This window comes from Gorilla gorilla, chromosome 3, assembly GCF_029281585.2.
Source record: "Gorilla gorilla gorilla isolate KB3781 chromosome 3, NHGRI_mGorGor1-v2.1_pri, whole genome shotgun sequence".
NCBI classification, from domain to species: domain Eukaryota; kingdom Metazoa; phylum Chordata; class Mammalia; order Primates; family Hominidae; genus Gorilla; species Gorilla gorilla.
The window spans coordinates 180,248,669-180,263,918 of record NC_073227.2 but is presented as its reverse complement, the minus strand read 5'-3'; the positions used below and the strand labels follow the sequence as shown (position 1 = coordinate 180,263,918).

The 15,250-nt window shown below is 33.3% G+C and overlaps 1 protein-coding gene across 12 annotated transcripts in view; it reads right to left on the bottom strand.

Moving 5' to 3' along the window:
• RAPGEF2 (Rap guanine nucleotide exchange factor 2) overlaps window positions 1-15,250 on the bottom strand; it is a 253,188-nt gene that overhangs the window by 112,741 nt on the left and 125,197 nt on the right. For 8 of the 12 annotated variants that reach the window (XM_031010191.3, XM_031010192.3, XM_031010193.3 and 5 more), the window contains 3 exons: window positions 8,068-8,143; window positions 5,596-5,763; window positions 3,177-3,194 (listed from right to left, as the gene is read on the bottom strand). In XM_031010191.3, the coding sequence (XP_030866051.1) occupies window positions 3,177-3,194; window positions 5,596-5,763; window positions 8,068-8,143 (262 nt within the window). The remainder of the gene's footprint in view (window positions 1-3,176; window positions 3,195-5,595; window positions 5,764-8,067; window positions 8,144-15,250) is intronic. The other 4 variants (XM_055384776.2, XM_055384779.2, XM_055384782.2 and 1 more) reach the window with 1 other exon arrangement.

Sequence of the window (15,250 nt, the reverse complement as noted above, 5' to 3'; positions counted from 1 at the left end):
AACAGATTTTTAAATATCATCATATAAATTATAGCCAGGTGTGATATCATATAAACTGAAGGTAAAATTTGAAGTCCTTAAATATTCTAGGAAATTTACTAGCTATACAAGTTATTGATGTATTACCCAAAACATACCCTCTTAAGTAGCAAATACTGAGTCAAACCTAAAGAAACCTCAGTAAAAAACTGAATAAATAATAAATGATAAGGCAAAGACATGATATGAGTAAAAATATTGCCTACTTCTTATTTAAGAACATAACTCAAGTCAGAAAGCCTAAATGTCAAATAAATGTGCACAATCACGGAAACTAAATGCTGTAATGTTTTCATTGTTTCAATAGCTGAATGACTTTTGAAACTAACCAAAACTACCAAGGAGTCTTTAACTGAAGGAGAAACCAACTTAACTCTATCTCAGGAGAAATACTGACTTCAGAGATATTTAAGGTATATCCTAGGAATGGTTGTATCTTATACACCCATTGTAAGAAACAGAATTTGCCTTATATTATTATACAGAATAATAACCTTAGTTTTAAAATGGGACTGATTTTCATAAGCCTCACACATGAATCAATCTTATTACATTGCTGCCACATTTTAAAAATATTGTATTATCACTGACTACAACAGAAATTATTTCCATAAAGTTTAATATTATATGGCATTCAATTTACATTATATTAATTTAATCTTATATAGTATTTTCCATTACTTTTGCATGTTATCTCTAAGAACATTAAGCCTCATCTACTGGAAAATTCAACGTATCTTTATGAAACAGTACTCTGGAGTGTATATTCACATTGTAGAAAAGGACTACTAATAAAATGTGTGGGAGATATCCTTTTACATGACCAATAAGTTTTCATCATTTTAAAATTTTTGTACTGACTGAAACTTTATAAATATGTTTTATTTACACTGTGTTCAAAGTCTCCTGATTCAGATTTGTATAAAGTGGAACCATATTTTTGGGTAAGTAGGAGTGGGGGTGTGGGGTCAACCAGAATTTTAAAGCATGGAGAGCATTTTAACATTGCCACCAGCCTAGGAAGGATGGAAATTATGAAATGTCAGTTGGGACACATAACCTCTACAATTTGGCCAAGTTTTCTTCAATCTTTAGTCTAATATTTCTCTGTACAGTTTTCCTCTTTCCAAACTAGGAAAATGGAAGAGCTGGGTTTTTTCCTCATTAAAATCAGGGGACGAATAGAAGATGATGGAAGAGGAATGTGCCAGCTTCCCACGTCACACCAATAAGGTAAAAGTTAAAATGGTCCTTCCTCTCTTCTCCATTTTTAATATGGAATTCAGATTTTCCTACCCACACAAACTTCTAGAATAAATTACTGATCAATACAGAGAAGGCTTGAAACTATGGGTAAAATAAACATAGCTTTTCTTCTCCTGCCCTATTCTGAACCTGGAGACAAGGTAAACTATTACCATCCAAAGTCCCAAGATAGTTCTTTAGTGACAGACCCCAAATCTTCCAGCCTCTGCCAGGAACCTTATTACCTGTCTCTATAATCTACTCACTCTGAGACTGAAAATTCATGCTAAATCTTATTTTTTAGCAATTTTAAATACGGCCTCAATCTCTACTCATCAAAATGTAAGAAAATGCTAATGAAAGCCATCTCCAATCTTCCTTTCTCACTGCATTTTAAAATGCTATTCTCTCTGCAAACCTCATACACTTGCCTTGAAAAATGTCCTGAAAACACAGTACATGGACTATGAGTATTCATGTTTCTGAAGAAAATCATTATAATCCACTTTAAACTACTGCAATGCATCTAATTTTAAAAAGTGTACATTAAAGTATACATCGTAACTCAGTGCACATTTTAAATTCAATTCCAAGTTCTAAGTTGGAATTAGACTGGTAATTTATGCTAAAAAAAGACGAAAATCAATTACATATTGATTTATCTTTAAAAATATCATGTTATATATATTTTAAGTGTACTCTTTTCAGAGAAAAGCTCAAAACACTGAAGTACATAAAACTATGTACAATTTTAAAATTATTTTAGTTAACTTAAAATTTTAAAATTATATAAAAATGTTTTAGATTTACCACATCATTTAAAAATTAGTAGTGCTTCCAAAAACCAATATAGCAATCATGACACCTGTGGCATTCTAATACGTACTCTCTTGTATAGAACATAAAGGAACTGTCTCATTTTAATTTGAAAAATTATACATAAAATTCATACTTTTAGGCAAAGTTACTCTAATAGCCAAAGATATATCAATGATAGATTTCCCCAATGTGAATAAATTATTCATGATCTTTTCCCTGTACAACAATAAAACACAAGCATAAAATGCTACTAGTTACTTAACCAATTAGTTTTCAAGGATAAATCAGTTTTTCTTCCTTGACTCAAAATTCCCGGATAACCCCAAATGTAATCTAGATCTTCAAAGAACTCATAATGAAAATCATAGATTTTAGTACTTAGTACAGTACTTTAGTAATGTACTTTAGTACTTAGTATAGTACTTAGTCATGTACTGGCATCAAAGAAGTGAGCAAGGAGATTATTACAGACCTCAATTAAAATGTAGAATGAAATAAAAGCAAGAAACCTTGTTAAAAATAAAGTGCAAATAAGAAAATACAAGAGATTTTAAACTTTGTTTCCTTTTTGACCAAGCTTTTTAAAAAAATCTGACTGAAATTTTACCAGTGGCCTCCCAAAATGTTCTCCCATTGAGATTCCTGAACTTTAAAGTTTTCATCTGTAGTATTTAAAATGTAAATTTCTAATGAATTTCCCATAAGCTTTCACATAAAAAGGAAAAAAAAATCCTTTATGTCTGCCTGCCTTTCTCTCTTCATTTTTTTATTTGCAAAGCAGGTTAGTGAAGAACAGTGTTCCATTCATTTTTTTAAGTGCTCTATTCATTTTTAAAAATAAGTAGCTTGCACTTGAATTCTTTCTTCAACATGGACAATCCATCCCCAGGTCTGTACAGATCAAGCAGCCTATTCTACCACCCAAACCACTGATAATTTCAAAGTAAATTAGGGCAAAATACAGAAGGACAAGACCAAGCAAAACATATGAATATTATAAATTCATTAGTAACAGTGCAAATTCACACATAAACTTAGGTTAGTGTCAGGAGACCACACACAAATTACAATACCTGAGATTTAGTGCATTCCTTTGAGCCAAAATGAAATGAGTGCCATAAAGGAGGAAAGGAAAAGATGAACATTATCAGACATGCTATATTACATCTGCCAAAATGAAGATAATGTTAAAATTAAGAATGATCATATAGAATCAGCTATATGTATAATGCTTCCCATGTTCTTTAGCCATGCACTTGAAATGCTCTTGCAATCACTTTAAATCACCTGTGAAGTTGATCATGCAATTCTTTTAAATAAACTTTTCACCCTCAGTCCTTCACTATTAGCCAATTTCTTTCAAAGAGAACTATTTCTGTTAAGAATAAGTAAATATGACGTAGGGGTAATAAAGAATAATTTCTATTTAATTCTTTTTACTATGTGGTGTCATACACACAAAACAAAATTTTGCAATCTTCCTACATTAAAATTATGTATTTATGTAAAATAAATAATAAATATAATTATAATGTTATTTTTACACCCCAAAAAAGGATGCAATCCTTATGACCATGTTGTTGCCAATCTTAACTCATTTAGTAAAATTAATACCACATGTCACACATTAGTAAACCAGTATATGATCCATTAGTAATCAAGCCAATTTTTTCATCCTACTATTGAATTTTCCCTAAAAGTATCTGCTGGCTAGGTAAGACACTCTTAAAAATCCACTTAAAAAAAAAACTTGTAACAATAAAAGAAATACATATTTTAAAACAAATAATGAAAAGGGAGCCGTGTAAGGAAACTGAATGAAGCTTTCCATAAAGGGGGAATCACGCTGGGGGTGGGGGGAGGGAACAGTTATTAAATGGCCCACCCAACTAAAGTGTGACAAATATGACTATAAGAAGAAACAAACCAACTTTAACACTACATTTTAAATAATCCATACTCCCACTGACTATTTTAGTCTGAAAACTAATCTGGAAAAACAATTCCAAAGCAGAAAAAAATTAGCAATATTTATGCTAGGCTAAAATATTATCTGTGTTGTACTATTAATATGTATAACTATTTTTAATACATATTTCCTTCTTCCATAATGCTACATCAACCCTAAAAACATTACCTTTCTTTATGGACAATGGTAACAAAAAAACCTTTCATGATTTTTTTAATACTAGTCTCTCCAACAGACAAAGATGTCTTTGTGATGAGGAAAAAGCAGTCCTTTCCAAATGAGCTCAATAAAATGATTCAACTATGAAATCCATGTTAAACTAAAATACTTCATGGGTAGCAAGAGGAGTAGTCAGGTTGCTAGTGGTCAAAACCACATTAAATATTTAAATAAAAAGGGCTCTCTGAGAAATAGAATATATGAAGTGTGGGTATAAGATATATCACTTAAACTTACTAAAAATCGAGTAAATAATTTTAAGTCTATGTACATTTTCCCATGCATTTTGTATTTATACTTATTTGCAGAAAGAAAGAAAAAAAAGGTAAAGGAAAACAACTGGGGAATGTAAAATAGTTGTTAATTATCTATTTTTATTTTTTATATTTTTATTTTAAATTAATTATACATAAAATAACCACTCATTTAATGGTATTATATGCATAAATGATCTTTCACATTATTATGACATATCCAGGAATCTAAGCGACTTTGCTCTTGAAAAAGCAAAGGAATAAGGAAAAAAAGGCTTTAAAGTGACTTTATTGAGATCTTGAACAAAGCACCCATTATCTATGTCTCGGTTTCCTCAAACATAAAAAGCAGTTTATTTATCAATATTTATGAAATAAATGACAATGAACTGGGTTATGTCTGCCTGCCTTTAAGAGGATCTTTGAACCTATTAGAAATATTTCTAAGCATCTTTACATTGAGATTTTAAAAAGCATTATTTCAAATTATTCCTCCTTCACTGCATTAAAAAATAAATCTCAGAGATATTCTCATAAAGGTATAAAAAGCTATGAAAAATAATGTAATTTTTACATATCTACTTTTAAAATAAAAAACAGGGATGATAGCAGTCATTTGGGTTGGGAGTGAAGGGTGGAGTGCACAGGAGGGCGCTAAAATGTTAGATTAAGGTAAAACAACTTAAAATATTCCAATTACAATTACATGTGCTTATCACAAAGCTGATCTTCAGAGAACAACTTAAGAAATAAAGGAGCTAGCAAAGTCTGTTGACATGTTATTTCAATGTCTTTTAAAAACTAATCATGTTTGTTTCCAGAAAAATCTACTCTTTCTATAATAAATGTTTAAATAATATATAAATATTATATATTTATTTTTATATTTATTAATATAACAAATAAAAATAAATATTTAAGTATACTTAATGTGTGTGTATATATATATAATTGAAAAGATTTGTCAAAAATGGAAAACTTAAACATCTTTTCACAAAACCCCAACAAAAAACTAGAAATAAATAAAAATATTATACTTGTATAACTTACCGTGTGATAGCCTCTAGGCAAAGGAGGTTTGCCCATGGGATAAGGATCCACAGTGTCAATAATTGTTTGTCTTTCACCTTTCTGGTTGATTTTTCTAAATCTCCTTCGAGACTGTCTATGGGAAGCTTGCCGCTGAAAATATTCTTCATTTTCATCCATATAGTCCACCTGAAATAAAACCCCCCAAAATTTCATTTCTCCAAACGCAACATTTCCTATTAATATTAGATACAGGAAGAAACTTACAGATAACCCATATTCAATCATCTTGCAAAGACATCTGTAGAAAACTAGACAAACTTCAAGTGTCTCTGAACTTCTCTGGAACTAACTGGTTTTGAGTAACATTTCTTTTATGAGGAGGCATTTTCAGTTCCACTTAGGACAATATGGGTAACTCTTGAATTTCCTGTAGTTTCAAAGGGAAGGATATTTTCAGCAGTCTTTGTACTGATTTATTAGTGAACAAGATCTCACAGGATACATTACCACACATTATGAAAGCAACTGCCACACTGTCTTAAGAAACGTAGAAAAAAGAAAAAAAAAAAAAACCCTGATGGAAATCTGTAAAAACTTCCAAATCCTGAATGACTCAAACAGTGCTAACAGAATGGCTTTGGTAGGTTATGCAAGGGTTTCTCCTTCTACTTTCATTCCATGACTTCGGTTTCTTTTTTTATAAATAGTGTTGTTTAAAAGTAATTCCTCATTTAAAAAAATTTTAGGCCAGGCACAGTTGCTCACGCCTGTAATCCCAGCACTTTGGGGGGCCAAGGCAGGTGGATCACGAGGTCAGGAGTTCAAGACCAGCCTGGCCAACATGGTGAAACCCCATCTCTGGTAAAGATACAAAAAAGTAGCTGGGTGTGGTGGCACATGCCTGTAATCCCAGCTACCTGGGAGGCTGAGGCAGGAGAATTGCTTGAACCCAGGAGGTGGAGGTTGCAGTGAGCTGAGATCGTGCCACTGCACTTCAAGCTAGACAATATGACAAGACTCCGTCTCCAAAAAAAAAAAAAAATGTAAAAATGCTGATGAATGAACAGGGAATAAAAGTTACATTAGGTTATTCCTCATGTGACTTCTCATAATGGAGGCATGTCTAGGTTACAAAACTGTTCTCACACCAGCAAACCTAGTAGTTTGTGTAGTATCAGCAAGTATAAAATACTCAGTTTTAAAGACTAAAAATCCTCCAGAGAAATCTAAAAGTAGCATTAACAGAGGGCAAAATCTCAAGGAAATATCTAAGACTATCTACTGTTGGAAAGTGCTATATATCTGCCTACATTCTTCCCAATCCTAAATCCTTACCATTACACTATGCTACTTTCTCACTTGAGTACATTTTGTAAAACTTTACCAAATATTTTAGTAAATTTTACAAAAAGTTAGCTAGCTTTGATGAGGAAGTTCTCATTTCTGACAGAATTCCTCTCCTACATCATAGGGAAAAACCCTACATCTTCTCTGAAAAGAGACCTAGAATTGTTTACTAAATACTTTACTAAATGTGAATAAAAGTTTCCATCATCATCTTTATTTAGACATCATTTACTTTACAAGATCTTCCTTCCCAGCTAGGGTGCTGGATGGAGACAGTAAGAATATCAACTGAATGTCTAGGCTGGGAAACTCCCCTTCCACCTCATCTTATTTTTGTTACTAAATTTTTTAAAGGGTACATATTATCCTATCTTAAAATCATTCTTATACAGTAAGTAAAAAGTATTGACAGGTTTGGTTTTTAAGCTTCAAGGTATGTTACTAATATCTATTTTAACAATATGTTCTATGTATAATCTCTGTTTATAAATTTTTGTCACAAAATTACATTAAAAAGAGGGAAAAGATGTCAACAGAGTGTTTAACCAGCATAATAATCCCCAAATTTCCTTTTAATTACTTGAAAAAATTCAAGTGATTTTCTTGTGTTTTTTAAAATAGTGTTGTTTAAAAAATAATTCATTTAAAACATCTTAGAAACTCTGATGAATGAATTAACAGTGAACACAAGTTCCATGTGGTTATTCCTCACGATTGCTCACAATGGAGGCATGTTTAGATTCCAAAATTGTTCTCACACCAGCAAACCTAGTGATTGATTTAAAGTAAGTCACTCATTCCAATCAACACTTGGAGAGCTAAAATCCTGCAATCAAGAGATTCTCCCCAAATTTCAATTAAATGGCATTATTATAAATTGAATTACAAAGTACAAAAACCAAACACTTAGCTACTTGTACTTTTTAAATTTTTTTGGCATTTAATTGAATCCTGTAAATAACAAAATATGATTATGAACTCAAATTCATATTAATAAAAAGTTGTGAAATACATATATCTGTTATAGAAAATATACAATATTTTCTATTCAACAAAAATCTAATATTATAAGCAGTTTATAAAAATGCCTTTATTTCATACAATTTTTTAGGGGAAAAATAGTCCTCACAGAAATACTCTTACCACAATCATTTCAGAAGGCTCTAAAACAATGCATTCACAGCCACGCCTAAAACTTCCTGCAGAACGCTTGCCGAAACTAGAAAGAAAGAAAAAAAAAAATCAATGAGGACAACCTCAGAGATTTAAGTAGTATGATTTGTGAACATAGCCAAACTTCCTGATAAATAAAAATTAAAAACAATTACAAAAAGTACACATTGGAGAAAGTGAATTATCTTTAATAATTTACACAGAATGACAAGAAAGCATTCAAATTCTTAAGTTTCAGTCATAGATTTTTCTGGAAAATTCTAACATAATATTTTCAAATTAATAATGTAAGTAAAGGAGAATTATTAGCATGAGTGAGTTTTCTGTTAGGTTATTTTAAACCATCCTCAGGTGAACTTTGAGAATATTCCAGTAGGGATGGGAAATGTCTCAGTGGCAAACTATAGAAATGTCCCAAAGAAGTATAAAATGCATGTACATGTAATTCTCTTCATAACTTAACTTGCTTAGGTTAAACTTTTTTTTCACCTAAAAAGTGTGTTTATTTTCCTAAATTTTCAAATCAACTTATTCTAAATGTTTTAAGAAAAAGATACTCAACTTAAGACTTTATTTCTATGGTAAAGTTATTTCAGTTGATGTACTACTAAAAGCTCATTCCTCCTGAGAACTCTGCACGAGTGAACACAGACATAGCACCTTTGCCTTATCTGTGGTGAATTCCCACATTAACAATGGTGAAGATTTATTGTTTCTGACATAGGGATATGCAAACTAGAATTAAGAACAGAGAATTTGGGTGAAGCTCTTTTTGTTAATATAACACCTCACTCATTCACAAAAATCTTTCCTTCCAGTTTTTTTTTTTTTTTTTTAAGAGACAGGGTCTCACTCTGTCACCCAAGCCACAGTACAGTGGCACAATCACAGCTCACTGCAGCCTTGAACTCCTGGACTCAAGCAACCCTCCTGCCTCAGACTCCCAAGTAGCTGGGACTACAGGTGCGTACCACCATAGCTGGCTTTTTTTTTTTTTTTTTTTTTTTTTTAATTTTTGTAGAGACAAAGTCTAGCTATGTTGCCCAGGTTGGTCTTGAACTTAGGGCCACAATCAATCTTCCCTCCTTGGCCTCCCAAAGTTCTGGGATTACAGGTGTGAGCCTAATATTAAAATTTTTGGTAATCATATTTAATAAACTTATCTTTAAGAAAAAATGCTTTAAAATTCTACCAAAAAAACTATTTCATTGAACAATTTTTTCCCAAGTTAATTAGGCACTGTGAGGGACTCCTATGGAAATTCTTGTTCTATTTATAATCCTCTTTATGTCATAGTAATACACGTTTCAAGTATTAGGAGCCAAGTCATGTAAGAGGAAGAAAACAGAAAAGCCAACATTCTCCTTCTATCATCTGCAATCTCTAGCTAACTATCTTGACCACATCATATGATAAATTTTATTTGTTTACAGGTTATCAGGTTAGACTAGGCCATCACTTAAGTCCTTTTCCTTAATAATAATTATCTGATTGTTAAAGATAATTAAGTCCTTTTCCAAAATCGTTTCTGGCCAGGCGCGATGGCACATGCTTGTAATCCCAGCATTTTGGAAGCCTGAGGAGGGCTGATCACTTGAGCCCAGGAGTTCGAGACCAGCTTGGGCAACATGGTGAAACCCCGTCTCTACTAAAAATACAAAAATTAGCCAGGCATGGTGGTACAAGCCTGTAGTCCCAGCTACTCAGGAAGTTGAGATGGGAGGATCACTTGAGCATGGGAGGCAGAGGTTGCAGTGAGCCAAGAATGTGCCACTGCACTCTAGCCTGGGCAATAGAGTAAAACCCTGTCTTGAAAAGAAGAAAAAGTTTCCATGAAAATTAAAACCAGCATCATATTTAACATATTTGAAAAAAAAATTTTAAATATTCATATATACATTCACACATATATGCCCACACAAACATACACATTAGAGTACTTTTAAGTGAAAACATTTGCCAGGAACAACATAATAAATCTATCTTCATGTTACTTCTCATGCAATTTAAATGACCTGAATTTTTAAACATTTATTTTAGCTTACAATTAAATACAACTGAAATTCCATAACTCTTCAATATAACACAAAAGTTTGAGTTTCTGAATCTACCTATTTGCAATTTAATTTTTTAAAATGAAGCTTATAATTATACACTGCAAATTAATAAATAATCTCAATGTGTTAGTAAAATATGTGGCAGGTTACAGACTTGGACAAGTTTATAAATATAGTGGTCTAATGTTTATGCGTTTTTAAATGTAACATAGTAAAAAATCATAAATGTTTGTAATGTATACACTGTTCATATAATACTTGATACAAAAACATATGCTAGAATTGTTTACAAATTTTAGCAGCAAAAGGTGTTAATGTTCACATAAATAAACTATATAACTGCTATTTATTTTATATATAAATCTAGTACCATCTTCACCACTCCAGGATTTAAGGCGTAAATCCTCTTACCAATTAGTCATTCGTTCAACAGAACTTCATGGCTAGGAAGTCACACTTCAAGTTGCACTAGCACACTATTTCTTTGGGGATGAAAAGTTTACATTTCCTAAAATGTGCTACACAAAAACATTTCATAAGAGTTTTTCAGAGAGTCAGTTGCACTACAGCCTGATGAAACTTTTTCAACCATAAAAAGACTCGAGTTCTATAAACCGTCACAAAGATGTGAACAGGAGAAACTGCAGACTCTCCATCAGATATATTTATTGAATAAGCTGAATGGAAAAAGCAATGTGCACAGAACACACATTAGCAAGGGAGAATATATTACTTCATTTACTCAACAATCTATTTTTTCAAACACAGCCAGGAATGCAGAAAGGAAGAGCAGCCTCAAAGGAGCCAAAGAGTAGGTCATGAGTGCACACGCTAGGCCTGATCAGTGACAAAGCCTCTGAGCTCTCTCACAGAGATGATGTGCTCTTAGCTCACAAACCAGAAGCTATAAGGTTGGAAGAAACAGACAAAGCAATGGAAAAAAAAAAATGTTAGCTAGAAATTAAGTCCACAAGTTACTTTTGCTTCTGCTCTCTGATTCTTTGAAACAATAAATACATAAACAAAAGTAAGTAAATATGATTATTTACTACATTTTCAAAAATCTTTGGCGAAGTTCTACACAAATAAACTGAAAAAATTCAGCTCTGGAAAATAAGGACAGACTTAAAAAAGGCAACAGATAAAGATGTATAGCAGATAAAGTACCTCATAGACAATATAAAGAACAATCCTTTTAAATATTTTAGATTACTTAGTGGAAAAAAATGGTGCAAAATCTTCAGGATTGCAAATAACAAATACACTTTGAGAGAGTAAAACACAAAACCAGAACAGTAAGAACAAAGTACAAGACATTTTATAAAGAGTGTGACTGCAGGCAAGCCGTAGAGGATCCAGTGTGCACAATGAAATGCTCTACACTGAAAAAGTGATCAAATGCACACAGCATTTAATATTATACTAAACAACAGGTTCTCAGCTTTCAGTTAAGTTATTAATAAAAACGAAGTCTTTGAATGCATTAGCACAGCAAGATGCTTACACAAGTAAAATTATAAACAAAGACAAACTTTGAAATGATGGACACACAAGGAAAGAATCAAAAACAATAATTACAATACATGCCCTTATAGAAAATCAAATCTATAAAAGGGTATTACCCTGGAAGAGTTTCTAAGGGGAAAAACACAGAACTGAAAAGTTTCTCACAAAAAATTCAGGGAATCCAAAGGGCTTTCCAAAAGACCAGATGTATAAATTAAGATAATTTTTCATAGGCTGGGCACGGTGGCTCATGTCTGTAATTCCAGCACTTTGGAAGGCCGAGGTGGGCAGAACACTTGAGGTTAGGAGTTCGAGACCAGCCTAGCCAACATGGTGAAAGCCCGTCTCTACTAAAAATACAAAAGTTAGCCAGGCATGATGGCAGGCACCTGTAATCCTAACTACTCAGGAGGCTGAGGTAGGAGAATCGCTTGAACTCAGGAGACGGAGGTTGCAGTGAGTCGAAATTGCACCACTGCACTCCAGCCTGGGTAACAGAGCAAGACTCAGTCTCAAAAATAATAATAATAGGCTGGGAGCAGTGGCTCATGCCTATAATCCCCACACTTTGGGAGGCAGAGGCAGGCAGATCACCTGAGGTCAGGAGTTTGAGACCAGACTGGCCAATAAACGGCATGAACCCAGGAGGCGGAGCTTGCAGTGAGCCGAGATCACACCACTGCATTCCAGCCTGGGCGACAGAGCGGGACTCTGTCTCAAAAAAAAAAAAAAAAAAATTAGCCGGGCACGGTGGCATGTGCCTGAGGTCCCAGCTACTCGGGAGGCTGAGGCAGAATAATCACTTGAACCCAGAAGGCAGAGGTTGCGGTGAGCCGAGATCGTGCCACTACACTCCAGCCTGGATGACAGAGCAAGATTCCATCTCAAAAAATAATAATAATAATATTTCATTAAGGCCTATTACACCAGCTGAAAGCCAGTATCCCTTAAGTTTCTAAAATAATCATTTTTTAAAAACTTAGAGATAATACAATTAAAGAAGAACTTGGGTAACTTAAATGTACACCTACGATCCTTCATCAAAAAATCAGAAGTAGGTAAGGATTGTTCTAAACCATGTGACTACATTCTGATCCAAATGTGATTACATCCTGTTCCTTGGTGCCACTGTCAGAAATGGACTCAACACTATCAAATACAGCAGTTTTTTTTTTAGTAAGTCTTATAATAAACTACATAAGGTGATCTACAGATTCAACATACCCTCTATCAAAATTAGACCAGTCTTTTTTACAGAAATGAAAAAGCTGGTCCTAAAATTCATATGGAAATTCAGGGGGCCCTAATTTGCCAAGACAATCTTGAAAAAGAACAAAGAGGATTCACACTTCCCAATTTCAAAACTTACTACCAAGCTACAGTAATCAAAATAGTGTGGTACTCAGGCCAAAAGGATAGAATTGGGAGTCCAGGAATAAACTCATACATCAATGGTCAATTGATTTTTTGTGTGTGTTAAATTAAAAGGCCTTTTTTCCCTTATATTTTCTTTTTTTTACTTATTTCTTATTTTTTATTTCCATAGGTTATTGGGGAATAGGTGGCACTTGGTTATATAAGTTCTTTAGTGGTGATTTGTGAGATTTTGGTGCCCCCATCACCCAAGCAGTATACGCTGCTCACAATTTGTAGTCTTTTATCCCCCTCACCCCCTTCTCACACTTCCCCCTGAGTCCCCAAAGTCCATTGTGTCATTATTATGCCTCTGTATCCTCAGATTAGCTCCCACTTATGAGTGAGAACATACGATGTTTGCTTTTCCATTCCCGAGTTACTTCACTTAAAATAATAGTCTCCAGTCTCATCCAGGTTGCTGTAAATGATTGACCAGTTGATTTTTGACAAGGATGCCATATCTGTTCAATGAGAGAAGAACAGAGTCTTCAACAAATGGTGGTGGGATTACTGGATTTCACATGAAAAAGAATGAAATTGGACCCCTACCGCACAAGATACACAAAAATTAACTCAAAATGAATCAACAAGCTAAATTTAAGAGCCAAAAGTAAACTATTAGTAAAAGCACAGGAATAAATCCTCATGACCTTGGAGTTGGCAATAGATTTTTAGCTCTGGAAAATAAAAGCATGAGGAGCAGGAGAATAAACATAGATAAACTAAATTTCATCAAAATTAAAAACTCTGCATCGAAGGGCCTTATCAATGAACTGAAAAGGCAACCTGCAGAATAAGAGAAAGTATTTGTAAATCACATATCTGATAAAGATTCAATATTCAAAATATATAAAAAAGTCTTAAACAACAAAAAGACAACCCAATGTAAACTTGACAAAGGATTTACATAGGCATTTCTCCAGAGAAGATACACAAAGAGCCAATATGCACATGAAAAGATTCTCAGCATCTTGAGTCATTAGAGAAAAGCAAATCAAAACCACAATAAGATACCATTTCACACCTGAAGCCACATGCAAATGAGATACCAGGATGGCTACAATTTTTTATTATTTCCCTTTTTCAAGAAAGCAAAAAGAAAGAAAAAAAATAATGTGGAGGACTTGGAACCCTGTGCATTGCTGGTGGGCATGTAAAATGATACAGCCACTGTGGAAGACAGTTTGGCAATTTCTCAAAAATCTAAACATAGAATTAACATATGACACAGCAATTCTAGCCCTAGATAAATACCAAAAAGAACTGAGAGCAGGGACTCAAACAGATATTTGTACACCAATGTTCACTGCAACATTATTCACAGCAGCCAAAATGTGGAAACAACCCAAGTGTCCAACAATGGAAGAATGGATAAACAAGCTGTGGCATACGCACACAAAGGAATAGTATTCAGCCATATAAAGGAATGAAGTTCTGATACCTGCTACAACATGGATGAACCTTGAAAACATCCACTAAAGACAACAAACCAGCCACAAAAGTACAAATATCATATGATTCCACTTACATGAAATATCTAGAATAGGCAAATTCATAGCGACAGAAAGTCGATTCAAGGTTGCCAAGAGTTGGAGAAAGCAGTTTGGAAAGCGTAATGGTTTCAGGGTTTCCATTTGGAGTTACAGAAAAGCTTTAGAAAGAGGTAGCGCCACTAGTGGCACAACAGTGTGAATGTAATTAATGCCACTGTAACACACACTTAAATGTAACCATACATTTAAAACTAGTTAAAATGACATATTTTACATATTTTTTACTACAATAAAAAAAAGCTTAGAAAAGAAACTATAGACAGGATATTTGGGTTTACTGGCAAAAATCTGGGACTTGAATAAGAAAAAGTAGAATCTCTATTTTAACAAACAGCAAATCTTAGGAACAAAGGAAGAGTTATGTTTAATGACAGACAAACTGGGAACCCATCTCTTTTATATGATAACTTAACAATGAAGTGATAGACATTGGGTGAAAGACCTAGTTAGAGATGGGCAGAAGGTAAACAAATATGACTGAAAGACAGGTCAAGTATCCATTATCCAAAATGCTTAGCATCAGAAGTGCTTTGATTTTGGATTATTTTGGATTTGGGAATATTTGCACGTATATGTGGAGCATCCCTACTCTGGAAATATGAAATCCAAAATGCTCCAATG